Source organism: Siniperca chuatsi, linkage group LG20, assembly GCF_020085105.1.
Source record: "Siniperca chuatsi isolate FFG_IHB_CAS linkage group LG20, ASM2008510v1, whole genome shotgun sequence".
In the NCBI taxonomy this organism is placed as follows: Eukaryota; Metazoa; Chordata; class Actinopteri; order Centrarchiformes; family Sinipercidae; genus Siniperca; species Siniperca chuatsi.
Genome location: NC_058061.1, coordinates 5,920,765 through 5,947,878, shown reverse-complemented (window position 1 = coordinate 5,947,878; position 27,114 = coordinate 5,920,765). Strand labels below are relative to the sequence as shown.

The window sequence follows — 27,114 nt, the reverse complement described above, 5'->3', positions numbered from 1 at the left end:
ATATTAAAAGCGTATTTAGTCTATGCAGACCAATGTAGGCTTGTTATATATTACGAAAACAATCCTTTTTGAGAAGCATAGGGAGAGAGCAAATATGGGTGACGAACAGGTCTCCCTCTATATATAGGCTTACCCTACTTTCTTCAACAATGGCCTGCTCTCGTGTTATTGCCACCATAATGATTTACGTTGTAAAGATTATGTTCGTAGATGCTTTAGGAATAACCATATTGTATTGGGTGCCTGTGCTATTGGAGAAGGCAAATCATATGCAGCACCCTTCATATCAAAGCAAGTGGTTTGGTTGGTTGGCTGCATGTCCATATCAAGATAACAACAGATACAGGAAGCAATAGTATGCTAGGCAGGTACAGTAGCAAGTATGATATTTTAAAGAGATCTTATCGATACCTTCATGTAGATAAAAAAGTAAAATAATTGTATAAACAGATATAGCTAAAATAGAGATAACCAACATGCAAAGCGAAGTGAATACCCTAGAAATAACCATGTTGCACAGTGTCTAACATTTCTAACCTGATGCACAGCGGATGAAACACTTATTATTATTCTAAAAAGAGACTTGAAACTTGACTTGGACTTGCATAAAATGACTTGTGAAGCTCTCTGGCCTCCACACACTAAACAATATTAAAATAGAAAGTAACTTGAACTTTGAGTAGTTTATTGACCAAGTACTTTTATACTTTTACTTGAGTAGGTTTGTCAAATGGTAATTTTTAGACTTTTTATGCGAGTAGTTGCAGTTTTACTTGAGTAAAGATTTTCAGTACTCTACCCACCACTGCATACAAACAGTTTACCATTTTAGGGCTTAAAATCCTGCAGTGCCTCAGTTCGCCCACTTAGTGTCCTTCTAACAGTAAACACAGAAGGCGTCTGGGTCTACTCTGTGCCCACTGAAACAGAGGGACTTTGTTGAATATAGACTTCTGAGGATGGTATAAATACTGACAGGTGTGGATGTGGGAGGAGAGGCCTGTAATGAGCATGGCTGCTTGCCGATTGGTCATTGCCAGTGGGTAGGGCCGTAATTACATCTATGTTTGTGTTCGTTTTGAATGGAACATTACATCCAGACTCGTGGTTACGTAACGGCTCCTGGGACACCGCTAATAGGTGATAATGTCACCAAGGATACAGCGGAGAGAAAGAGAGAGGGAATTGAAAACAACTCAAATGGTAAATTGGCTGTAACAGAGACACCAGACTGTATTTAGACCTATTACATCATAAAATGGAGCAGAGGAAAAAAAAACTTATAATATTTGGCTGTGGGTGCATTTGTGTGTATACACAAGCATGTGTGTGGGTTTGTTTGGGGTGCAAACATAAACATCATACAGTATGTCATTTTCCAGCTCTTCCAGCCCCTGGCTAGTAACATACAACACATAAGGTGTTTATGATCCAGAGACGGAGGAGAGAAAATGTTTCAGGAACATGAGAATGTGTACAGAATTTCTTACCAGATTCAGTAGAAGAGGCTTTTGGTTTTGGGTTACTGGCGGCATTCATCTCAGGTACAGCGGGGTGCAATTGAGTGCTGAAGGATGATAACTAGACAGAAGAATAAACATTGTTAGCATTAGTGCTACAGGAGATTGGGTACTGGCCAGATGTGACGATCCACATTAAATACAGTTTCTTCGTCAATGTCGTTCTAAAATTCAGTGTTTCAGTTATCATGGCGGGCCACCAACTCAGGTTTTCGCTTAGATAAAATGATCCAAATGAGTTCCACACAGTGCAGTGCACATATTTTAAATTTGGGGAAAACAGAGCACTTGTATTGTATTGGATTGGTAATCAGTATTAGCAGATAATCTGACTTGAGGTATTGGAATAGAAAAAGTTGAATCGGTGTATTCCTATTTTTTTTTATTAATCAAAGAATTGTTTATAACATATCAGAAAATAGTGAAAGAAGCCTATCCCTTTTCCCAGAGCCAGCAATGGCTCTGGACAACAGTCCAAAATCCTGTGTGGCTGATATTCAATTTACAATCGTTTAAAATAGAGAAAAAGGGCAAATCCTCACATTTAAGAAGCTGGCACCAGTAAATGTTTTGCACTTTGGCCTGAAAAAATGACTTCAATGATTAATCAATTATCAAATTTGTTGATACATTTCTGTCAGTTAACTAATCAATTAATCAACAAATCATTTCAACACTAATTTGCATGCACAGAACATCATTTAAGAGGGATCTCATCTGAGAGAAAAAAGTGACTAAAGGTGACTCACAGTGCTTTCTGGGCTCTCTGGGGGTGATGGGGAAAGATCTGACGAGGAGTTTGAACTGGAGACTTCTGATTTAGGTTCAACCTGGGCTGAAACCTGTGCTGAGTATGGGGGCACATAACTGTAGAGACTGTCCGCCTGGGTCAGGCTGGGGGGACTAGAGAGTCCAACCTGCTGCTGAGGAACCAGTGGAGGAGTGGAAGGCATGGAAGGTGGAGAGACAGGATGCAGCCAGCTTGGATGACTGCTCTGGGGAAAACCATTCATTTGAGGTGTATTCTCAGGGCTGTGGTAGATGTTGTTCTGCGCTGGGATGCCCGCTGTGGGGTAAGGGACCTCCACTGAAGTCTGGTAATGTTGCGGGTAGACGGACGGGTAACCTGACTGTGGGGCCATGTGAGTGGGAAGCTGGGGGTGGAAGCCTGGAAAGGAGGGCATCCCCTGGGTGGGCAGGTTTGCAGGAGGGATGAAAGACTGGGCCATGCTCATGGCCATGGAGATGACATTAGCTAAGGAAAATAGGGGCTGTGTGTGGGGGGGCCACATGTTGGGATGCTGAGGAGCAGGTGGGGACATGGTGACACTGTCATTAGTGCCAGAGCTTTGGGTGTCATTCAGAGGACTTGGGGAACCGGGGGCTGGGGAGGGAACAGAAGGGAAGGTGGGATTACTGGCTACACGTGTGAGGGGAGAATGGATGGCTGGCTTGGGGGAACCCGGAGAGCCTGGGTATGGGAATGGGAAGTGACTGTGGCTCATGAAGGGCATGTGGTAGTGCTGATGGTGGGGCAGGAGAGACGCAGGGTGGTGGTGCTGATAATGGAGAGGAGATCCTGGAAGACAAATATTAAAAATGTTATCTTGAGTATAAAGTGCAAGTAAAAACATGTACAAAAAAGTTTCTTCATTTAACTTGTACATCAGAATGCCTAAAAAGTGTCATTTTAAATGAGAACCCTCCCCTGCACAGTTGCAGTGGAATATTGGACAGAGGTGATCCAGAGAGACAAGTTAGAGCACTCATTCTTCCTCTCTCCTCAGGGTTTAGTCAGTCTAATTCTTCCTTCAGCCCCCTGCCAAGACATACGCCATGTGAAGCATAAATCTTTCCTGTACTTTTAAATGATGGGTTTCCATGGTGAACAAAGACGTTTTGTTTAAAGCTGTATCCGACTATAATTGCATTGCACAAGCCGGAGCAGTTGTACACCGAGCGTAAACGGCCGTGAGGGATTCAGGATCAATGGAGCAATTGAGGCTTTTACGTATGACATTTTCGAGGAGTTTTAATGGAACACACATGTGTGTACACAACTTGTTGGGTCTGTTTGTGAGATTAAAGTAGTCGGGATTTCTACATCACTCCTTGGGGAATATTTTAGGATGCCAATATCCTAGCCCCATCCATTGATTTGACATTTACCTCAACAATGGCTCCACAGTTATAAACCACGCCCCCTGTTGCTGATGATGCAAACCAGCCTTTTACTTTTCTCATGCTGACAGAAACATATGTTAGCCAACACACTATAACATGGCGGGTGGCCAAGAAGCTTTGCGAAAGTGACCATGCAGTGGACGTCCAGCAGAGAAGGGACACAGGACAAGAGGGGATAAGGATGTTCAGATGGCCGCTGAGGCTGAAACAGGGAGCATATGGAGGATATGTGTTCTTTCATTGACTTCAAATGCCCCTCCTGTGGGGAAGGAGGCTTTGATGGGGGAGGAGGCTTTCTTGGAAATTCTCTAGGAGCTTGTGCTGGCAAACAGATGTTGCCGACTATCGCAGCACTGTAGAAAAGCTCATACTTTACAGCGACAGCATTCATGGCTCCCTAAAAGCCAGAAAGCGCCCTTCAGGTGAGGTAATTACCCAAGAGGCCCTGCTGCAAGGCAGACACAGACGAAGGCTTTGAGGTGTGGGGTTGGCGGATGGCGCCAAGCGAATGTCTGAACAATACCAAGAACGGGCCCTGAGACGGGAGGGAGGGTTTATGAGGTAGCTGAGCTTTGCTTTGACTTATTCTTTGCCAAAGGACTGTAACAATTTTTCAGTGTGCTGAAACAGTAAACAATGCTGGGCCTCTTCACGTAGAGACCAGAGGGAGAGTCAGAGGGCTATTTACCTGGGGCGTTGTGGAAAGACTGTGAGCGTATTAGAGGTCGCCCAGGTGAAGTAATGTCTGCACTGAAGACGTCTCCGTTGGGGCACTGGGGAAAGCCATGTACCCCAACGCTCAGGTTAGCCATACTGAAGTCTAAGACAAGACACACACACGCATGAGTGGATGACCATGCACACATGTCAGTACACACACACACACAGACACACACACAATGATCATGCACAGTTAAAAAGATGCAACAAACAAATACAAAGTTAGTCTGACATCCGGTGAGAAAGAGTCTTTATGCAGTTCACACACACTCAGTGTTAATTGGTGAGTTTCAGACTTTCATGAAATGATTAAAAAAAGGCAGAAGGGCAAAGTCCTAAAACATTCATTCAAATCATTTTTAATCTCCGCGAGCATCAAATTATTCAGTTTCCTCTTAATGGATGAACTAAGTTCATCAGACCAGATGTGAGACTTACCAGGCAGAGAAGAGGAGGAGCTGGTTCGAGGCAGGGTGTGACTGTGCAGATTAGGCTGTAAGAGAGCACATTTGGTAAATCTCAATCTCCACTTCTGTTCATTATTGACAAAAATGTGTTTTTAAATTGAACACTTTCTAACCATGGTATGATTCAGCTGCTGTACAAAACTACTTTGGAGGTTTGATCACCAGCACTAATAGATGGGGAGAGGCTGGACTGGAAAGTACTGTGTTCATATTAATGTAGTGCTACTGTAGTATTAGTACTGCATCTACTGTATCATGCCTGTTGCTGCTTAAGTGTCTTTAAAAGAGAAATGGACTGTACTTATATAGTAGTACGTATTTAAAACAGAATGGAGAAAATCAATGCAGAAGAGGCCGAGCATACATTTTAGTCCCTATTTTGGGTCAAGCTTTGAAAACAATAGATCCTACACTTCCCATAATGCAACTCACTAGCATGCAATTTATTAGATTAGGGTCTTTCATTAGACCCTTCCTGCCATGTTGTTCAAACTTCACATCCCAGTTAGTAATGCAGGCTTTCTACTAAGATAACCAGGTGATGTCTATTGGGTAATTTTGTCAGACTTGACAAAGCAAAAGACGTTTTCACAGCATGTGTAGTAAATCCTCATAAACTGACTTTGACATTTAAAATCATTGTTTCCTTGTTCAAAAGGGGCATTCCATGGATTTTACATGTCAAAGTCAGTTTATGACCATTGGATGCTTCAGACTTCAGATGATGTAGGTGACCCTGAGGCCCGACCTCAGGAACGTGAGTGTGTATTGCTTGTCAGTGTGGTAGAGCATGTGTACAATAAAGTTAATACTAAGACAGCTTTAAAGACTTTATTGTTAATTTGTGAAAAGCTGTTTTCATAATAAATCCTATGTTATTAACCATTTAATGTAACTATTATTACGTCTTTGTGCATTTTATGGAAAGTCATTTAACCTCCATAATCTGGATAACTGGCCGCTGTAATCTGCCTTCATCTGCAAAAACTGAGAGAATTTTTCTCTGCTGATTTTTTTTAGCCACAGGGACGGCAACTTTTATATGGATTGCCATTAAATTTTGTAAATTTTTGACATTTCATGGTCCCTAGTGGATTAATACTAATGACTGGTGATCCCTGACTTTTCCACTAGTGCCATCAGCAGGTCAAAGTTTTTAATTATCCATATCTCAACATCTTTTAGATGGATTGGCACAGCTGTTGCTTGTGTCTAGTGCTAATTAGCAAATGTTAACATGTTAACAAGCTAAATTAAGATGGTGAAAATGGTAAACAGTATACCTGTTTTAAATCAGTATGTTAGGATTGTGATTGTGAGCATGTTAGCGTGCTGATGTTAGCATTCAGCTCAAAGCACTGACGTGCCTAAGTACAGCCTCACAGATCTGCTACCATGGCTGGATCCACTATTAGTGTTGTTCTTCAAGTGGTGGGTAAAGTAAACAGACAAGCATGGCTTTTCAGGCATTCAAGCGCCATGTATACACAGTGTCTCTTCCCAAAAGTCTCAGAATAGCACCCTACCTCAGAGTTACAACAGCCAGAACAGAGATAAATAGATGAGTCTCTGGGCTTGTGGGCTTCTCCCCTGACTTAACTAGCTTGGTCTGGTTTTTTGGCTGAACGGCAGTGGGAAGAGTGGACATAATGGATCTTGGGTGATGTAGTCCATGCAGTGTTTTTAATCAGGTGCTGGAGTGGAGCCAGGAGAGATTTGTCGACAGTGGTTCGGGGTAATTATGTAGCCAGGGGGTCGGAAACATGGTGAACAAGGTTGGCAGTAGAGGTTTACTGCTCTTATTTGTCTCTTGTCCTACATGAAAGCACACATTATTCCTTTCTCCATCATTTATGAACATCTTAGATAATTTTTACTATCGGGCACAAGGAGATTTTGTTTTGTGTGTTCTACAGAGGGGAACATATCCTGGCAGAACAAACACTTCTTTTCCTAATAAGCAGACAAACTGTACATGGTTAGGTCATATCTTGTACAGTGTGGCACTGCTCCTAAAAACTTTTTTTTTCTTCCTGGAGGTCTTCATTTTACAGTTTCACAGAATCTTAATCGAGAAAGGCTTAATAAATCCAAACATAAATTATTTTACTCATTCAATATGGGCAGATATGCTGGAAAGTTCATTATGGTGTAACCACTGGAAAGGATTTGTAGTTGTGGAAACAAATAAATGTGAAAAAAAGAAAGCATGGGGTATATTTCCACAAATCACAGGGTTTTATGACATTAGTGCTTTGAGTAACATTATGTTCTAAATGAAAGCACAACCTCAGGTGGCTTTAGGAACACTTAACCTTGTATCTTTAAGGGCAAGTCTCAGGAGGTTTTGTTTTATTTCCATTGTAGGAAGCACTACTCTATGGCTTTCCATTTGCACCAGATTTGTGTCTGCATTAGATAAGCACAGCTAGACACACTATAGCTGATGTAATTTATGATGATCAGACAGCACAGTAAAACACACACACTCAGTTACTGTCACTTCCTTTGTTCTCAGCTAACGATGCTGTGATGTGGATTACTGGCCAGGAACAGCTGCTGACCTGTGAGGAAGACAACGAGTTAACCCCGCTGTGGAAAGCAGGCTGGGGAAGTCGGTGCCCACTGGAGTTGACCGGCTGCTCTTTGGCCATCAGAGACTCGGCCCGTTTGATGATGTCACCCATGCGGTGGATAAAGCCCTCCTTCTCTGATGGCAGGATGAACTCATTGTGCACCTTGACGACAAAAGGACAATGATGGAAGAAGCATTTAGATACTATACCAAATTAAAGTAGCAATACCACAATGTGAAAATACTCCATTACATGTAAAGGTCCGGGTATTTAAAATCTAAGTAAAAGCACACAGGTATTATCAGCAAAATGTACTCTAAGTATCAAAAGTAAAAGTACCCCTGTGAGTGTATATACACATATATATATATATATAGGATTGTTGATACTAATGCATTAATGTATGTAAGTAGCATTTTACTATTTTAGCTGTTTGAGGTGGTGCTAGTTTGAGCTACTTCATATAAAGTGAGGGAGTGAAATCTCTAAAAATGCATCATATTTCATGTGTTCTATATAAAATCATTATCTGCAAAGTTTAGAGTAACTACAGCTGTCAAATAAATAAAGTATAGTACAAAAAGTACAATATTGAGCACCAAAATGTAGAGAAGTTGAAGTACAAAGTTGCAGAAAATGTAAAAGTACCTCAAAACTGTCCTTAAGCACAGTACTTGAGTAAATGTACTTGTGTTTAATGTGTTCATTTCTACTTATTGTCCATTTGTGTGTCCATCTATGAAATCTACCCACCCACCCAAACACACACCCACCTACCCTCAGCTAATGATTATTCTTATGAAAAAAATACATAAATCATCTCATGTAAATCCACAATACAGTAGTTTGTTAGAGGAGGTTTTGAGTTTTGCATATTCATGCGGTTTTGAGTGTGAGCTGTAAATTTTGGGTTGGGGCGTGGTGATCCTTTCCTGTCAGCATGGCATAATTCAGCTCATTTAAAACCCTGCACTGAGAACCACGGGGGCTGTTGTGATGCCAAGCGTCCCTGCTGCGCCAAGACTCAGTAAACAAAAGCCCACTGTGTTTTAAGAGTCAGGAAAACAGTACATTCAGTGAACAAAAAGTGCTGCTGCACACGCTGCCTCATCACGCCTTGCTCACACAGACTCGTGTATGTACACCACCTCTCTAAGCTCCATCCTCTAATGAAGCTGAAAGACAATACCAGGGGGGATCTGGATGCTTAACCTGCGTCACTCACTTCACAGAAAGTTAGATATACTATCAGCCAGAGTTAGGATCTACAAACAAAAGGCTGTTAACTGGAAGCAGGATGAAGCATGTGTACGTCCAGCTGAGATAGAAGAATCTGTCAGTTTTATCAGCTGACAGAGTGACTTCATTTATTTATTTCTGTACAAATCCTATAAAGTTCTAGGAGGTTCAGTATCTAAGAAGACTGATTATTTCCATTGTTAATCCTTAAATTCCTCTTCATTTCTCCTAAGGTGGCTTTAAGGTTGAAAATGTCTTATTCCACACTGTCTGACATAGTTTCATATATTCTGTAGCAGCTTGTTCCAGCTCTTCATTGCAACTCTATGATGTTTACACTTAGTGAAATATTCAAACCCAAGACTCCATGTTTTGTTTTGTTTTTGTTTTTACAGGTGCACCATTCCATCAAATTGAAATATTATAGATATCATATGCATCATTTTATACACATTTCCACAAAATTCAGCCTGACATATTTGGTATCTTTGGAAACTTTAGGATCTCCCCTACAATTTTAAAATAAAGTGAGCAATGTTTGGCTGCACAACATGACTTTGTAATGACTGACCCACTGGTGTGTCTGTGGGGATCAAGAAGTTAAATGACCGCCATGCAAATTTCAAAAGTAAATCAAAGATCATTCCCGTTTCATTTATGACATCTTCCATCTTGTTTAAAGAGAGATTGTGTAACATTTGAAAGAAGATATAACACATTATTGCTCTTACAAATGAAAAGTTAATAAAACTACCATCGTTCAATTCAATACACTCAAGGTTTTTGCTGCTACAGCCTTACTTGGTCTGGTATGACCAGTAGCTTTCGGTGGCTAACGTTAGCAGATTTAGGTAGATATTTCTGTATAGATATTACTGAGTCAGTTTACTGACTTGGCTTTTCTTTTCTTGTCCTACTGTTACGCTGTTATAATTGTGACCAGTTTGTGCGCTGTCTAGCAAAGGTTACAAAGGTTCATTTTAAATCAAAGAATTCCCACTTCTGCCACCTCAAGAATTCTTTATTTTGCTATTGTACCCAAAAAGATAATTTCTATGAATGAAATGACATTGATTTCTTAGGTTATAGATTAAAGACTATCAGCACTTCTTTCACAGTTATAGCTAAATAAAGGTCTGATGGTGGATATCCCAGATCAGAATCATCACCAAAATCTAATCAATTGTTACTTAGTCCAAAGCCAAATTTCACAAAAAAATCAATAAAATTCACAGCTAAAGTAATGAACTGGGACGAAAATAAAAGAAACCCTCATTTTTAAACCTTGTTTTATTATTAACATTTTGAATATGGTGCCTGTTGATCATTGCTTAGCCAGGGACTGAGGACCAGTAATGACTTACCATGACAGCAGCGATGTCTTCAGGGTTATCTCCATCCAGGTCAAACTTGAAGGTCACCATCTTGTCATTGTGTGTCTGCAGCTGACACTCCACCACCCGGTCCACTTTATCAGAGAGCTGCAGAGATGGACAGGATCAATGGTAATGACAGGTGTCTGTTTACCCTCAAGTTAAACACAGGAGGAACAATATGTTTTTGTGTGTGTGTGTGTGTGTGTGTGTGAGCAAACATGAACATGTTTGTGTGTGAGTCTACTGTAAAATGCAGTGTGTTTATGTGTGTATTGTACTATGCAGTCTTTCCACCACTGTATGCACATGTGGTTATGCATGATCTGTTTGTCTCTGCCTAAAGTCCAAATACACTCATTAAAAGACCCCAGAGTGTCCTGATCAGAACAGAAATGAACTGCGGTTGCCGGGGAAGAAGAGCATAGCTACTGATAACCTTACATAATCAGAGTGGAGCTTCACTGCATGCTCACAAATAAAATGAATCCGCTAATTCAATCATTCAATCAAACTGGTTGATTCATTTGTTTATGACGTGCTTAAATGCATTTGCTGTGTTGTAATTAAACAAAATGTTTGATTTATTGTACCCCTGTGATACGTAGCCTTGAGCGTGCCCTCTTCCTGAACAGCTTCCCAGCATTTCGCCTCGCAGCCGTTTTCTCGCTCTTCTCTGATAGGCCCTCATAGCCGTCACTCAAGCCTGAAGTCACATCGGAGGCATAGCTGCAAAGCAATAAATTATACGAGCTTCTGGTTAGAAAATACGCCCCCAAAAAAAGCCACAGAAACATTCCTCATGCAGTAATTTCAAAATACATTCATCATCTACAACAGAAGCGTAAAAGGAATTGAATATCCATCATGGCTGATTATCTTGGCATCACACATAATAATAAACAGCACTCTGAAGTGTCAAGTAAAGTCTTGATGTATTACAGTGGCATGTCTCTTGGGTGTAAACAGCAGAGTTAAACAACACAGTTTAACGAGGCCTGTTGAGAGCCTGTAAGAAGCTGGTGTTTATCCAGAGGAAGCAACACGTCCATGTGACGTTGTATTTATACAATGAACAAGTTTTAGGTTTCAGAGAACTGGAGAACATTCAGCGTGTTTTATAAAAAGCTTTGGTTCAGCTAATTGTGTCTCCTGGGCCTTTTTGGATTGCTCCATCCACAGGCTGCAAACATTTACAGGGCTACTGGTTGGCAGCGTCCGCCTGTCTCTATTTAAAAACCTCCACCTTATGGGTAACCTTAGTTCAAAGTAAAGCCTGTTTTCACCTTTAAAACACTGAGTACATGGAAATTAGAATAGATAAGAATAAACATCTGTGTTGATATTGCAAATGATTCTTCTGTTTTGGGATTAATTGCAGTTCTGCTCATCAGTAATCCAAGGCTTTTCTTGGAGGAAGAATTAAGAGAGTGGGAGCATGTTTTGGATCCTAAACAGTGCATGCCTGAGCTGTTATGAAACATGATACTCAACTAGACTTGACATTTGTTTCAATCTACTGTGGACAAGTCAGATAAACTGTCAGTCATGGAAGACAAACTAAGCAGACTGTAAAAGACCTTTAGACCATCACTATATTTGGTCTATAATACTTTGTAAATCCCACCCAAATTCTACATTGATAGACAACATATTTTGAACTACAGACAGGAAAGGACAGAGTTAACTGTATTCAAGCACACAAATTAATTGGGTTTTGGACAAAACAAGCAATGTGATGTCACCTTGGACCACAGAAAATGGCATTTTCACTATTTCTGAAAAGAATGTAGACTAAACAATTAATTTATAAATTAAAAAAAAATTTCCAAGAGATATTCGTTATTTACTAAGCATCACATCTCAGGTTGTGCATGGTGACAATATCATTATGAAACATTATAGTCTCTGAACAGAAGATGGATCCCAGATGGCAACCCCCCAACACATACACACATAATCTATCGTCCATTGTCGGCTCTCATGTCAAGAATAAAGGCGCTCTCTCCCTAACATCCCACCAACATGGAAAACAGGGCCTCCACAACATCTGAGAGACAGTCACACAGAAACCTGCAAGGGTCCACTCTGCCTCACTGCAATAAAAACAAAGAAGAGCCTGTCGATTGCCTCAAGCTTGTTGTCGCAGCCCCACAGATGTGGAGGAGGGAAGAGGAGTTATAGAGGGAAGACCAGACATTTCTACTGGATTCGCATCGATTTTCAGGTCTATAACTTACAGAAAGAAGGGACTATTGAACTCCATTGTTCCTTGGATGTTAAAAAAAAGAGCAGTGTGAGGAGAAAAGAAGGCTGAAGAACGTTACCTGTCCACAGGGGAGTTGAAGCCACTCGGGGGCCCAGAGTTGCCATGTTCTATGTTGTTGGATACAGCAATACTCTGTGAACAGAAATGAGAGATGTGGTAAGGTAAACGTGGATAAAGACTTTTTCTTTTGAAGCTTTAGTACAAGATAGCAGCCAGGAAAGATTTTCCACATACTGATTTTTAAGTGCAGAAGTATTTGATTTACTTCAAACCAGTTTCATTCAAACAATGTTTAATTTTTCTTAATTTGGCATTACTTATGTGTTAATTAATCATAAAATTCCTCAATTTGGCAATTTGCTTTGATAAAAATAGGCACGTATGTGGTCACGGTTTTTAACCAGGGATGGCAATGCTGATCTGTCGGTCCACCACTTTGGTCCAGACTAAATTATTCATTATTAATTAAACTATTGGATGGATTGCCATGAAATTTTGTACATACTTTCATTGTCCCCAGAGGATGAATTGTAATAACTTTGGTGATCCTCTGACTTTTCATTTAGTCAGGTCAAAATGTCAGTTTTTCTAATACTTTGGTTTTGGTTCAAATACCTACAAAACTAATGACATTCCCATCAGCCTCAGCTGTACTTTGTGATTGGTGTTAATTAGCAAATGTTAACATGCTAACATGCTAAACTAAGATTGTGAACATGGTAAACAGTATAGGGACATTAGCAATTAACTCAAAGCACCACTGTGTATAAGTGCGGCCTTAAAGAGCCGCCTGCATGGCTGTATACTCTTTTAGTCTTGTTAAAACTCTACTTAAACTAGAAATTACATCTGTGGCCATGTAACTGTAAAATTGAAATATGTGCTGACTTGAAGAAAAACATACGATGGATAGAATTTTATTGCTTTGGAAAATAATTAAACTATTAAAGCAGATCAACAATAAAGTACACAAAATTCTGGGTAGTTTACAATGAATCAGTGAGCAAATCTTCCATTTTGCAACTGAAATTGAGTTGCAATGTTTTTCCTCACTCACTCCTAAAGGTTTTGTCTACCTTATTGTCAGGTGTTACTTTCCAAGCAAGTTCTTTATTGAGGCGACTCACCGAGGGGAAGCGGAGGGCTGGGATGGGGAAACCGTTTGCAGTCGGGGTGTTGGTGTGCTTGGTGGGAGGGGTCGCAGGCACGCTGAAGCTGCCGGCTTCCAGTGGATCCTGAAGCCCAGAGGAGCTCAGATAGCCGTCCGTCTCGCAGTCAGCTGTTTCAACAAAAGGTCATAAGCCATTAGCATGTGACCAACTATGTGACTAACTGACACAAACTTTACTGTACACACACTCATATTGTATGCACAGAAATACACACATCTAATGACTCCAAACTGAGACATGCCACACACACAAACAAATAAAAACTTAAGAGGGTTTCACTGTGGATTAGCACAGTTCTGGAGACACACAGGAGATGTTGGATGTATTTAGATGAGATCAAACTGATTCACTAGGATGTTGTTTCAGATAAAAAAAGAGAAATGTTCAATAACTACAGCACAGCATGCAGGACTGAATAATTTAGTTATCTACAGTTTCACATTTCACTGTAAGCCTCTGTGCTTTGAGATCTGAACAGCTTTCTGTTCAGTACAATGATAAAGATAATGCAGCGAAAAACATATGTCTCATAGACCTCATTATAATATTGCAATAGCAAAGCTTTTTAATTATTTTTGTTGTTGTTGAGCCTACAAACTTTTCATGGTATGGGATGTTATATTAGGCGGCTCACAGTTAGCAGAGGAAAGGCTGTTGTGGCGGATGTGGAAGTGCTGGTCTGCCTCAGGCTCCTCTGGCTCTGCAGGGTAGTTGGAGCTGACGCCAGAGTCCACAGAGCTGGTGACGGGGGAAAGGATGGGGGTCGGAGGTGTCAGGGCCGGGGTGGGGGACTCTGCTGCAACACGGTCACTGATTTTAGGTAAAGGAGGCTGATGCTCTGGCTCTTCTTCTATGGCTTCTTGCTCCTGCTTCTTCTTCCGCTCCTCTGCCTGCCGCCTCAGCTTCTCTCTCTGCCGCTTGATGGCCGTCACCCTGTCCCGTATGGCCTTGGCCACGAGCTTGAAGTCTGCCTCACATACGAAGCCAAGCACGACCTGCATAACAACACACAGAAATGGTCAGGGCACATGAACATATGTGTATAGTTCACTGTCCATTGTGTGCTGCTGCAATATGTAGACAGTTTGCGCAGTTGTGACAAAAGCTTTTGTGCTAACATTTGTTTTGTAAAACCAGTGCACACTGACTGCATTCTTCTCAGTTTGGAGTCTTGCACAGCCTCTCATGACACCCAGTCCAGTGGGACACTCAATCCGAACCTGCCTCTCAACACATAGTCAGATTACCACAGATCGGCCGGAGCAGATATCCCCTGCTGATACCAAATTTGATCTTGATGAAAACTACCACAAAGAGGTAAACAAGTAAGTACTTGTGGCTTGCATTTTCATTAAAAGTGACCTCTACGGAGGGGGTTCTGGAAGACATAAGGGCCCGTTTCGTAACAAGCAAGAGAGCCATTATATTATTAAAGATGTGACCTTGGCTGCTTCCTGAGACACGTTCTCACATTTCGAATCACTGATGATTAAATGTTGAGCCGTGCCCTTGACACACTCTGCAAGGCGTTCTCTTTATGGGCTGGGGCGCATTTCAAAGCTTTTGCTGTCATAACACAACCTTAAAAGAAGCATAATAATGCATTAGTGAGGCTGCTTTCACTGTTTGGGATCAGGTGTCAAAAGACAGATAACTCAAAGAGAAATTTCTATTTCATTAATAACGTCAGACTCCGTGATGTGATGTTAGTGTTGCCTGTAGCAGGGTCTCCGAATCTGATATCTGTATGTACATTTAAAATAAATTCCTATTCAAAAGTTACCATATCAGTAATACCCATGGAATTATTAACAGCTTGAATCTGTAATTCAACTTAAAATATTATTGCTGAAGGCGGAAAATAATTAGCTACAAAAAAAACCATTATGACCGAGTCCATTTAGGCTGCATCCTTTTTTTTGTAAGGAGAAATTTGGTACTTAATTGTGTTAAGAAAAGTTAATACCAACTCCATATCCATTCAGCCTTTTCCCAGAAAACCTATAAAAAGCTATCATCATAAATCAAGATCAGGATGCAGAGAACATGTGGGGGATAGCTGAAGTTGCCTCTATCTGTTGATCTGGGATCAATTACTCAATTTCCTCACTAATAGCTGCTACAAACTGGGCCAGTGAAGCAGTAATGGTTGACCTCACAACAAACTGTCTTCATGTGTCGGCCTACCATCTCCTGAGACACCTCCTCAGGCACGTCTTTGTAGAGCTCAAAGAGGAACTCAATGGCGTTGTTGTCCTTGTACTTCCCGTGGAGCTTCTTTGTGTCATCCATGCGCAGCCACAGCTTCAAACCCGACTTCACCATGTCGTCCTCCTCTGCCAGCTCCACGTGCACACCATTGTTCTCCTGGAAGAAGGGGTGATCCAGGAGGTCCTGAATGGTGTACCTGCAGTACAGGAAGAAAATCAGTCAGGTTCTGTTATGTTCTTATAAACAGTGCAACAGGGTAATTGTTTAGGTCTACAAAAATTCTGACAAATGTTATTTTGAAAAACAGCTTTACACGTTCTACTGATAAAAAAGGGTTGCAAAACATGCTTTCCATCAGGTTATGTTGATTTTTGTGTGTGACTGTTTTTTGGTGTACAGTAACAACATGTCTATCAATAATGTCAGCTCCCTGGTTTTGCAAATAAAATATATTATAGTTTTTGAAGGCCAATACTACCGCCTCTTTGGATCGTGTTTATGCTCAGTGAGAAGCTGCAGCAGAATCTGAAGTTTCTCAAAACTGAAGCTGTAGGTGAGTTTGTGTTATGCACAACTAAAAATGATAGAAAACAGCATTTTAATACAGTCTACGTTGAAACAGTGAACCTATTCTTTATTTTATCACTTGCACTTAAGGCATACTTTGTACTTTTTTCCCCCCAATGTAACATTTTAGTCCTTTTCTGGCTCTCTGTAGATGCCAGTCAAGAATATTCTGTTAGGGAGTATAAAAATTTAATCTGATTAGATTCTTTTTAGATTTTTGTGCTGAAAAAATATAATTTTATCTGCACAAAATATGAGTTATGAGCTAGGATCTAATTAGCTCCTGTTAGTTTTATGAACAAAGCGAAGAACAGGAAAAAAGGGATTAGTGCACTTCATAAAGATTAAAATATACATTATTTATGCAGTTTGTTATTGTGTTATTGTTGATCACAGTGTATGTTTTCACTTGTACCTTTCGTCTTTGTTCATACGAATGCAGCCCTCAATGATCTCCTTGAGCTCTGGGACTTTGACTTTGTAGAAGCTGTCAGGTTTAATTCCCTGTGAAAACAATCAGAAGAGTTTTACATCATCTGTAGGGCTTCATACTGTATCAAGAAGTACCAGAGGGGGTGCCTTAAGCAGAATAAGTGATCAGCAATAATGATCTCTTCCTTGTACATTTATCCCACAGCAGTAACAGCCACTCCCACCTGCACTTCATGTTAATGTAACCCTCTGCTTTGTGACCCAAGCAGAAAAACCCAAGATGCTCTCCTTCCTGCTTCGTTTCACTTAAACCAATCATTCAAGAGATTTTTAACTCCTGACAGCTGGAGCTTCTATGCAGAGTTTATCCCAAGACAGAAAATATTCAGGCAACACTACTCACTTGTATGACTAGTTTTTCTAAATGCTATCATGAGAATGTACATAGATTACAGCAGCGCTCCAATCCCTGTAAAAACACTGATAAGAAAGCAAAGAGTCGAGGTCAAAATGATGTTTGGCCTACAGATACCCAAACAACCAGCTGATGTTAGGTAAAAACACCCAAATAATTAGATTTATCAGAAAAAAGGCTGAGTGAGACACTTTGTTATCACATTTAAAGACTGACATGTCACACAGTAACTGCTGTCTTCATAAATACATTTCTCAAGATATTTCTGCTTCCTGTTTAAGCAAGACAAAGGACAAAACTGTGAGACAGAAGAGAGGAGAACATTTGTTTTTTCTAAACTGTAATAATTATGTTTGACTTTTGTTATTGTCTTTAGACAATGCATACTGATGTGTTATAGAATAACGCAAACTCACTGAATAACTATATGTAACTGAGTGCAAATACTAATTGGGGAGCCCAAAAAAAGCTTCAGTGCAATCACTGAAATGCTGTTCAGGATCTACTGTTCAGGATCTGAAGCAGAACACAGAGGTTTCTTTGTTTAAGCAGTTCGCTACAGTGTCCTCACAGGCACCTTCAGAGTAAATCAGTTTAATCAGTTTCCCTCAATCCAAATCTAATTTGTGACTCCGCTCCTTTCCTGTGGTGACAGAGGTCTAGATAAGATCTTGAGAAACATGCTGGTGTCATATTGACCTTGTTTAGTGTACCACATTACATTCTTAATTATACTTATTGTAATGATCCCAAAACAATTATTTTGCACAAATATAAGAATGGTTATCTCTTAAAAGCCGAATGTGGTATTCTTTGACAGAGATTTCAATCCATTAAGGTAAATACACTATATGGCCATAAGTATGCACATATACTTTTGCATACTTTTGGTCAGAGGCTATTTTTCAAGGTTCGTTTCAAATAAGGGAAATCGTAATGCTGCAGCATACAGTGTGTTTCCAACTTTGTAGCAACGGTCTGAGGAAGAAGACGGTGTAGTCCCTCATTCGTCCAGGAGTGTTCCATCGTAGAAAAGGTTTCAGCCGTGGTCATCTGGACACTGTTTTCAGAATCAAGACGTTTCGAAATGACTGAAACCTTTTCTACGAAAGTCTGAGGAAGGTCATTTTCTGTTTTAACATGATAATGTCCCTGTGTACATTGAGGTTCCCAAGTTTTCCCAGTCATTTTTAAAGCAAAAATGCCAAAAGGCTTAGGCTTATGATAATAAACTGAAAATCTTTGGGTATTGGACTGTTGGTTGGACAAAACAAGAGATTTGAATATGCACATTTGGGGTCTCGGGACATGCGATGGGGATTTTTTGCACTATTTTCTGATATTTTAAAAACAAACAATTAATCGATTAATGAGGAAAATACTCTGCGGATTAATCAATATCAATCCAAATCTTGTGGAAAGGCTTCTCAGAAGAGTGGAGGCTGTTAAACAGCAGATTAATGCCCATGGTTTTGGAATGAGATGCTCAACAATCACATATGGGTGTGGGTGTCCACATACTTTTGGCCATGTAGTGTATTCTGAGAAGGCATTTTTCCACAGTAAAAAGGCATTTATTTACTTATCAATCTATTTATTTGATGTAAAATCAAAACATATTATGAACAAGGCCGAAGGAAAGAGTTACATATTGTGTAAGACCCTTACATTTGTATATGCTCTGCCTTTCATATGTCAAGCTATATTTCTTACTTTAGGCCCCTTAAATAGCAACTGACTTCAAGTGCAAGTCAGTTATATAAGTGAAAAGTTACATAAAATTTAAGTTAGTGTTTAATGTTGTGAAAAATGTAACTGCCATACCAATAAATTGAAAGATGCCGTCTGTATTGCACATAAATGTAAAACAAATCATGAAAGGCACAGGGTAAGCTTCTCCAACTGGACATGGAACATTATTATGTTGCCTTGTTTGTGGAGGAGCCAGACCCACTCTGACTTGTTGGCACTGTCGTTTTCTCACTTTCCAGCCTCCGTCAGGCACTGTTTGCTTTGCATATGTGACTCGCAAGAAAGAAACAGCCCTCTTTGTGGCGTAAAGGGTGAGACACAATTTCCAAAACATATAATTCTACCATCGCCTTCTCTTGCCCACCATGGCGTCATCGGGAACAGCTTAAAATACGGCAGCCTAAAGCCACTGCAGTAATGCTATGGTCTTAAAACTCACTACACTGCTTGTACTACTACTACTACTACTACTACTGTCTTTTTTTCTAAGAAGCCCCACATATTCTTCTGTATAAAACTTTATGATATGATCTGAATCAAACATCAGTTTATGTCCTGTAAGTGGGCACTGGGCTGGGATTCAAGCTCTCTTCATCATTAGACGGAAGTCTTCCAATGTAAGAAAAAGATTTAATTTACTAATATATCTATGCTTTCTTGAAATAATTATTTTCTGCAAAGCTTAAAAAGCAGTTTAGACAGAAAATTTGGGAAGGGAATATTCCAGTGAACATAATAACCATAACCAGTTAGACAGAATCTTTCAAATAGTAACTAGACTGGCAATCAGTGAGTCAAACATCTGCGTCATGATTGCGGGCTGAGAACAGAAAAGTGGTCAGGTTAAGGTACAGTTCTACACCCTGAGCTTGTAATGGACAAGACTAAGCCTTTAATAGACAAAATGTAGCTTTCATTCTATGTGGGCCCCACTTCTTTCCAAGGATTCTGGAAATCCAGACGTATACGCAAGATATCCTGGTTCCTCTCGGTTTGAATTCCAGTGTGCACATGAAAGAAAGCGAACATGCGAACAATTACATTAAATACGGGTTAAAAAACGAGGTGTTCCTCCTCCTTCCCTTACTCACACTGGTGACTTTGCGGTAGATCTGGGCGGCGTTTTGGCACTCGGAGTACGGGTACTCAGAGGTGGCCATCTCCAGGATGCACATTCCAAAGGCGTAGACGTCTACCGCTTCATCGTACTTCTCCTCGTACATCTCTGGGGCCATGAACTCTGGTGTTCCTGTCAGGGTTCAGAGGGCAGAGGTAAAGGTCAACAGTTATTTTACTACTGAATCAGTGAAGGACAATCAAAAGTCCAGTTTCAACTCAATTCAATTAAATCTTTATGGACCCTGAGGAAAAATTTGGTTTGCAGCAAGTTACTGTACATACAAAGTTAACCTGTTACCACCTATAAGACACTAGCACTATGTAAAAATATCTGACTCTTAAGCAGCTAAAATGCTCCTCTATGTTCACCAGCTAGTTGCCAACTTTATTTGTTGTTTGTTTGTTATTTGGTGCTGAGCAGGTAGTGTACAGTGTGTTTATTAGAGCTTTTTCCTGTGAAAATAGCGGATAAATAGCTAATTTCTGTTTTTATTTTACTAAACAACAAATAGCATGGTTACCATGTAGTAAGGACAATAGAAAACAAACTCATTTTCTATATCAATGAGCACAACGCAACACCTCTTTATAAATGAATTAAAGATACAGTGTTTGATTTAGACCTGGTGAATTAAACTAGAATCAAGTATCAACAAGTATTTACATTGCTTCTGATGGCTGACACTCCCTGCATGTACTTGATGAGAAGGGCAAGTTCCCACTGTAATTAAAAGCCACTCATGGTTGCTTGTGTGCAGGGGAAAGAAAAAGGGATCCAAGCAAAAGAAGAAGCCTTTAAGAATTTAAATAATAAATAATAAAAAACTTTATTTATAGAGCACTTATCAAAACAAAGTACAAAGTTCTTCACAGAGAGAGAAATAAAATACCACAGTGAATGATAAAATACCTAAAAACCATAAAATAGACAGGTCAGGTAAAATCAGGATATGCTTTCCGCTCAGAATGCGTTTTGAGAAGAGACTTAAAAGAAGACACTGACTCAGACAAACCTAATTTCTTAAACAAATGCTTAATTTAATTGCAGTCCCTTTACATTCCAAGACTGGTGGTACTTTGCATGTTTTAGCCCATTTCCAAAGAATGGGCTCAGATAAACTGCTATATTTAAAAAAAATTGTTATAGATGTAATTTCTTTCTGATACCAGTGGAAGGAGATATTTGTGTAAATCATCTGAACTTACCAATGACACTTTTAGCAAAAGAGGCACTTTTGAGAGTGGCCAGTCCCAGATCTCCTATCTTGACGGATCCGGTGGGGCCGGTGATGAAGATGTTGTCACACTTGAGGTCCCGGTGGATGATGGGAGGAGTGCGCGTGTGCAGGAAGTGAAGCCCTTTGAGGATCTGACGACTCCAGCGCTGCAGCAGCTTCAGCTTCATCTCCTTGAACCTCTTCAAGTACCTAAAAATAAGATAGGAGGATAAGACTAAACACCCCATTCTAAATATATTAAAATACTGGAAGTATTTACTTATTAAATACTTATTTTGACAACCAAGAGGAAGATTTAAAGTGAGCTAGTTTCCTGAATTCTCTCCCAGGATGTGGTATCCAAAGTGGAGCTATTCTCTGGTACTTATTCTGCACCTTTTATCAAACCTTTAAATGCAAAAGACAAGCTGTCCAACATGACACAAATATCCTCTTTTCTATGGAAGACATGAAGAGCTTTATTTGGAAAAAGGATTTTCCGCCATTTGAGAAATGTAACACCTTCTTATAAAAAGAAAGAGAGCCAAAAAATGAACTGCTTTTAGGTATAGAGATTTTTATCTGCAATTTAAAGGGAAATTGGATGGAGAGACTCACGTTTTGAGCGTGCCTGAGGTCATGAGTTCAGTCACCAGGAGGATGCACTTGTGGCCCTTTACCGTCGACTTCCAGGAATCGTGGAAGCGGACGATGTTCGGGTGCTGCAGGCCCTTTAGCATCTCCACCTCCTCACTGAAACGCTGTCGCTCTGCCTTGGTCAGCTTACGGGTCTGTAGAGAAAATCATACCATTATGAGTATGTTTATATGCAAAGTAGCATCCTGGTTTTGAGTCTTGAATCTAATCTCATCATCTGCGTGCAGATGTCTTCGATTCTTCAACATTTTAACCTCTGTCATTTCTGTACCGGTTGAGTTACCTCAGCAGTTGAGGATGAATACAGTTTGGTTTGTACCTAGATAAGATAACATAAGACTTTGTTGATCCCTGAGGTGTCAAACTGAATTGCCATTTTGTTTCACTTAATTCGTTCAACCTGACATCGTGTCCATGTAATGTTAGCTAAATGGACACGATCCACGCTAATTTCTGGCTCTGACATAGGAATATGACATCCCCATTCTTAATCCCGCCTACAAAGCTCTGATTGGCTTGGTTGTTTCTCGGACTAGGGGAAAGAGCCATCAATAAGCACAACACCAGTCCGATTTGAATCACTAAGAAAAAGAATCTGAGATGTAGACAGTGAATCTGAGGTCTGGAACCGGGCTAGAAATTCACAACACTGCTGGCTTTATCACCGGCAATAAAAGAAGAGAGCATCAGACTTTTTATTCCATTTTATTCCAGCGTGTAGATCATCATTACATTGTGTATCATCATATTTTTTGTTTTACTGATCTGCACACACTGCAGAGAATGATCAGAAACCTGTTTAAGGTGTTTACATGCCACAACATCCTAGTTTCTGAGTAATTCAGCTGGCATTTTCAGGTTTCTCAAAACCAGGATAAAATGGCTTATCTAGGTTTCTAAAACTAGGATAAGATGTTTACATGCACAAACACATACTCCAAAAACCTGATCATAGCCAGGATAAAAGTGCGCATGTAAACGCACTCCAGAACAGCTAATAAATGGACCTTGAGGGGAGACTTGTGTTTCCAAGGTCAGGAATGAACTTTGAAGCAAAACTTTTAAGTCCATAAAGAAATTTAAACATCTACAGTTTAATGACAGCTGCACAAACTGCATCTGCTGATGAAGGTCATGTGATATTACTGATAGCACCACAACTGTGACTAAATTGACCTTGAGGTGAGATTGTTTTGTCAACAATAAAAATGCAGTAGTGTTGGCAGTTGAGTTGTAGAGCTCTGGTCTTGTCAGGGTTATGTATGGTTACGTAAGTATGTAGCAATAAACACAGCAGGCAAATACGCAGGACCAATTTGATAAATCACAGTTGCTTTAACTAATGAGCTCGCTGTGGGACTGAAAACCACAGGTTCATCCATCTGGGTGACCCTCTGATTACATAATCACATTTATTTTCCAATAAGGGGAATTCTGACTTAACAAATTTAAAGGAGGAAGTTTCTGAAATCCATGTAAAACTGAACCAAACACTGCAATCACACTGGACGAACAAAGACATTTTTGTGCTTCCTCTAGGATGAATGGCCCAATTTAGCTGCTGTTGGATAACTCTGCCTGTGGCTGGGTGGTTAGTGGAAAACTCCTGGGAGACTTGACCATGAATCCTGCATTGAGGCAGATTTCTGGGAAAAATGTTCTGCATATGTTTATGCTTACAATCAACTTGACCGCTACTCTCTGTTCTTCCTCTCTGCTTTTCCCCTGAAAGTGAGGAGGTACTGCTCCTGCTGCTGCTGCAGCTAATGCTAAGCTGCCGCATCAACACAGGAGACATCCTATCTGAAGACCTGCGCTGTCCTAAGTCACACAGCACAAAACTCAATTTAGTTTTCAGGGCCTTAAAGACAGCAAATTACAGACGTGGACATTGAGGTGTGTTCCTGCTATCGATCAATATATCCCAAAAAACACACGCAACATGACACAAATTAATGGCGTGAACGTAAGAGTGTGTGCAGTTTGTAGATGAGCCAGGGTGAGTGAGTCAGTGGGTTTATGGGTTGATGTGCATCTGGATATTTATGTATCTAAGCGCGATAACATCAGACCCCTGTGTAGCGAGCTTTGTCTCCTGTGGAGAGTCTCCTGTTTGCAGCACAGAGTCAGTGTACCATGCATTAGCTGTGGCATGCAGCCGAGCCACTTGAAGACCATGACGCTTCCAAAACCACAGGATTTACTAGAGCTTGGAATGCTGGATGGCATGATTGCAAAATACTAAAATGCAAAATGCAGACCTTTGGCAACTTCAGATGGGCTCTTGGAAAAACCAAAATCCTGCTGTGGCAACTCTGAACAACACAGTTTATAATATGTGAGCTGTTGAACAAACTGATAATGGGTGATTATTTCATGTGAATCATCAAAACGTGCCCTCGATTCAAACCACCAAACTGAGGAATTGTTCATTTAAAATATCAAAAAAAGAGTGGCAAATTTAGTCGAAAATTAAGTAAAGATGGAAACAACAAAGCTTAAGTATGAGCTTTGATAACTTTGCAATGCTGTCAACTGATTGCATTGTTATTGGTGCTGGCTAATTTAAGGGTAACAACACCTCCTCCCAGTAAACACACGCACTTAAGCTGTGACTAATAGCAGAAATGAAAACCAAACATACAGTAATGCTTCAATTTGACTGAGACTGTTTTTGCATCATGACAGCCACCAGTTCATCAGAGAAAAGTCTAATGAACATGATTATTTCTTTCATTATTACAGATAACTATAATGTGTTTCAATTAGACTTAATGGTATCTAACTTTAGTCAGAAGCCCTCTGGTATTTCCCAAAGAAGAAATCCTCTGTTGACAGCTGTGCAATGCTTCTGTCTAACTTTCCATGGGATATTTGACTGCATCTATCTGCCCCCACCTCTCTCTTCTCCATCCCCTCTTTGAAAAATGAGGCCAAAAAACATTGCATAACACTGGAGAAAGCGATGCAGGGGGAGCCACAAAAACAAACCATCCCCATTTCGAAATAGACAAGTGGGTATATCCATAAATCAGTCTAGATTCAGAGGTGTGTGAATGAGCCTCTGCTAAAAGTTTTCTTATACTGTTGTTTCTTCCAGCTGGATGTTTCATTCTTAGCTGCTAGGAGGTGTGTGTGTTGAGTTGGGGGTCCGCAATAGCTGGGGTTGGAAATACTTGGGCATGGAGCCACATAAGTGGAGTTACATAAGCAGTGTTGATGGTAGAGGAGCCATTGGTATTAAAAAGTCCCTGTCAGCGCCCCTATTATGACAACCACGATATGAACACGACATGCGCACCAAACCAGGCGGCTTAATCCAGGAATGAACAGTTTGCACTATCCTGATGTTACCTCAAACAGATACAGTAAGTCTGACCAGGATTTGAGTAACATCCAGTCAGTGTGGACATACTGCGGTATCTGTAGGAATCTTAACTAAATACGGAGAGAAAAGTAGGGCAACTGAAAAAATGTATTCAGTCATACTGCTTATAGCCTGCGGGGATGGATGTGTGTTAAGGGTGAGAAGAAGAGGTTTCAATGCATTTTTTCATATCCATGTCTTAAATACTTGGATCTGCATTCAAAATGATGTTAAGTATAGTGCTGAAATGATTAGTCATTTAATTAATTAGTCAACTGACAGAAAATTACTCAACATTTTAGATATTTGATTATTTATTTTAAAGTACAAGGCTGGTGTTATTCTATATTTCGCTTATTGTCACAAAAATCCCATGAAAACACCAAAACCAACAATGTGTTAGTTCGTCTCTTATTAGTTTACCCATGTGGCACTGTGGCACTCATCCCTCTAAGCCCATTTGTTCCTACTAAAGACATAAATCTTTAAACATGGGTTTCATATATATATATATATATATATATATATATATATATATATATATATATATATATATATATATATATATATATATATATATATATATTTTATAGAAACTACAGTGCCCAGTAATTTCCTGGGCACTGTAGTTTCTATCAAACATTACGTAAACAGGAGCAAATAGTGCATTTGTTGGGGACTATTTTCAGCCGCGGATTAATACACATTTGGTTCTAGTGACTATTTATACGTCAGCAGGATGGTGTATGTGGGATTAACTCAAAATAAACTACAACCCCCATGTTTGTTTTTAATAGTTTTTAGTAAAAGAAATGGAGCTCTATGGCACAGATATATCAGACTTTTGTACAAAAATTGTTAGTTGCAGCTCTAGAAAAGCAGCTGTTAATGGGATCAAGGCAGACAGAGACTGTGTTCATAAAATGTGAAAGAACAAGTCATAACTTTTCCATCTACTTTGACCTCTGTTTGAACCCTTTCAGGCACTAAAAGGTAAGCCTTCCCTCTTCTTCCTGCCTCTAACTTATTATTTAAAGTTCTGTTAGCAGGCCATAACTCCTGTGCTCCAGATGCTGACAGTGAGGAGCCCTGCAGATAAAGACCAGAGTTCACAGAGACCTTTTCATGACAGAGCAGGCAGGAGAGAACCTGCACGGCTTTAGAGGCGGTGACGACTGACTCGCCAAGGTCCGGGATTGAGGTCAAAGGCAAAGAGAGAGAAAAAAAAAAACGGTCTGACCTCACACCTTTAAGACTGACATGCCCGTCTTGACTGACATACACTTTGTATAAACACGCACGTAGGCACTTACACTGGTACAGTGTTGCATTTAAATGTTTGCAGGTGAGAACTGAGGTGGCAGTGTGCTCTTTCCAAGGAAAACCTGGCATGTTCTGTAAATGGAGCGGGCAGAGGGAGGTTAGCCATTAATCTCATAAGGATTGAGGACTCAGACCAGCCTCTGACTTCTGCTCTCACACTGACAACCTGACCTGACTTGTGGCGCCCGGCTAATTACCTGCACAAGAAAAAGAGACCTAGATGCAGGATTACACTATCTCTCATGTATTTCAACGGTGAAAAGTGGCCTGTCAAGCAAGTCTTTTTCCATCTGGTTTAGATACTTTTTCTAGTTATGAATATATTTTATAGCCGATACTGACCAATACTGGATTTCTGAGGCCAATATCGATATTGATATTTGGGAGTGTAATTAATTTTTTTAAAACACATAACATAAACAAACAATCTTGATAAGGATCCCTTAGATTTATTTATTTATTTAAAGATTGTGGCCAACATACACTTGTGCGGTACATTTTACAACTTGTCAGTGTTCTCTGGTGGACAAACTG

The 27,114-nt window shown here is 40.1% G+C and overlaps 1 protein-coding gene across 4 annotated transcripts in view; it reads right to left on the bottom strand.

Annotated features, from left to right (window-relative positions):
• Window positions 1-27,114, bottom strand: part of wnk4a (WNK lysine deficient protein kinase 4a) — a 44,631-nt gene that overhangs the window by 4,250 nt on the left and 13,267 nt on the right. For 3 of the 4 annotated variants that reach the window (XM_044179947.1, XM_044179948.1, XM_044179950.1), the window contains 15 exons: window positions 21,852-22,024; window positions 21,223-21,443; window positions 19,989-20,146; window positions 16,714-16,802; window positions 15,708-15,927; window positions 14,155-14,515; window positions 13,476-13,627; window positions 12,407-12,480; window positions 10,673-10,808; window positions 10,071-10,187; window positions 7,456-7,629; window positions 4,863-4,917; window positions 4,393-4,524; window positions 2,270-3,099; window positions 1,491-1,581 (listed from right to left, as the gene is read on the bottom strand). In XM_044179947.1, the coding sequence (XP_044035882.1) occupies window positions 1,491-1,581; window positions 2,270-3,099; window positions 4,393-4,524; window positions 4,863-4,917; window positions 7,456-7,629; window positions 10,071-10,187; window positions 10,673-10,808; window positions 12,407-12,480; window positions 13,476-13,627; window positions 14,155-14,515; window positions 15,708-15,927; window positions 16,714-16,802; window positions 19,989-20,146; window positions 21,223-21,443; window positions 21,852-22,024 (2,983 nt within the window). The remainder of the gene's footprint in view (window positions 1-1,490; window positions 1,582-2,269; window positions 3,100-4,392; window positions 4,525-4,862; window positions 4,918-7,455; window positions 7,630-10,070; window positions 10,188-10,672; window positions 10,809-12,406; window positions 12,481-13,475; window positions 13,628-14,154; window positions 14,516-15,707; window positions 15,928-16,713; window positions 16,803-19,988; window positions 20,147-21,222; window positions 21,444-21,851; window positions 22,025-27,114) is intronic. The other variant, XM_044179949.1, reaches the window with a different exon arrangement.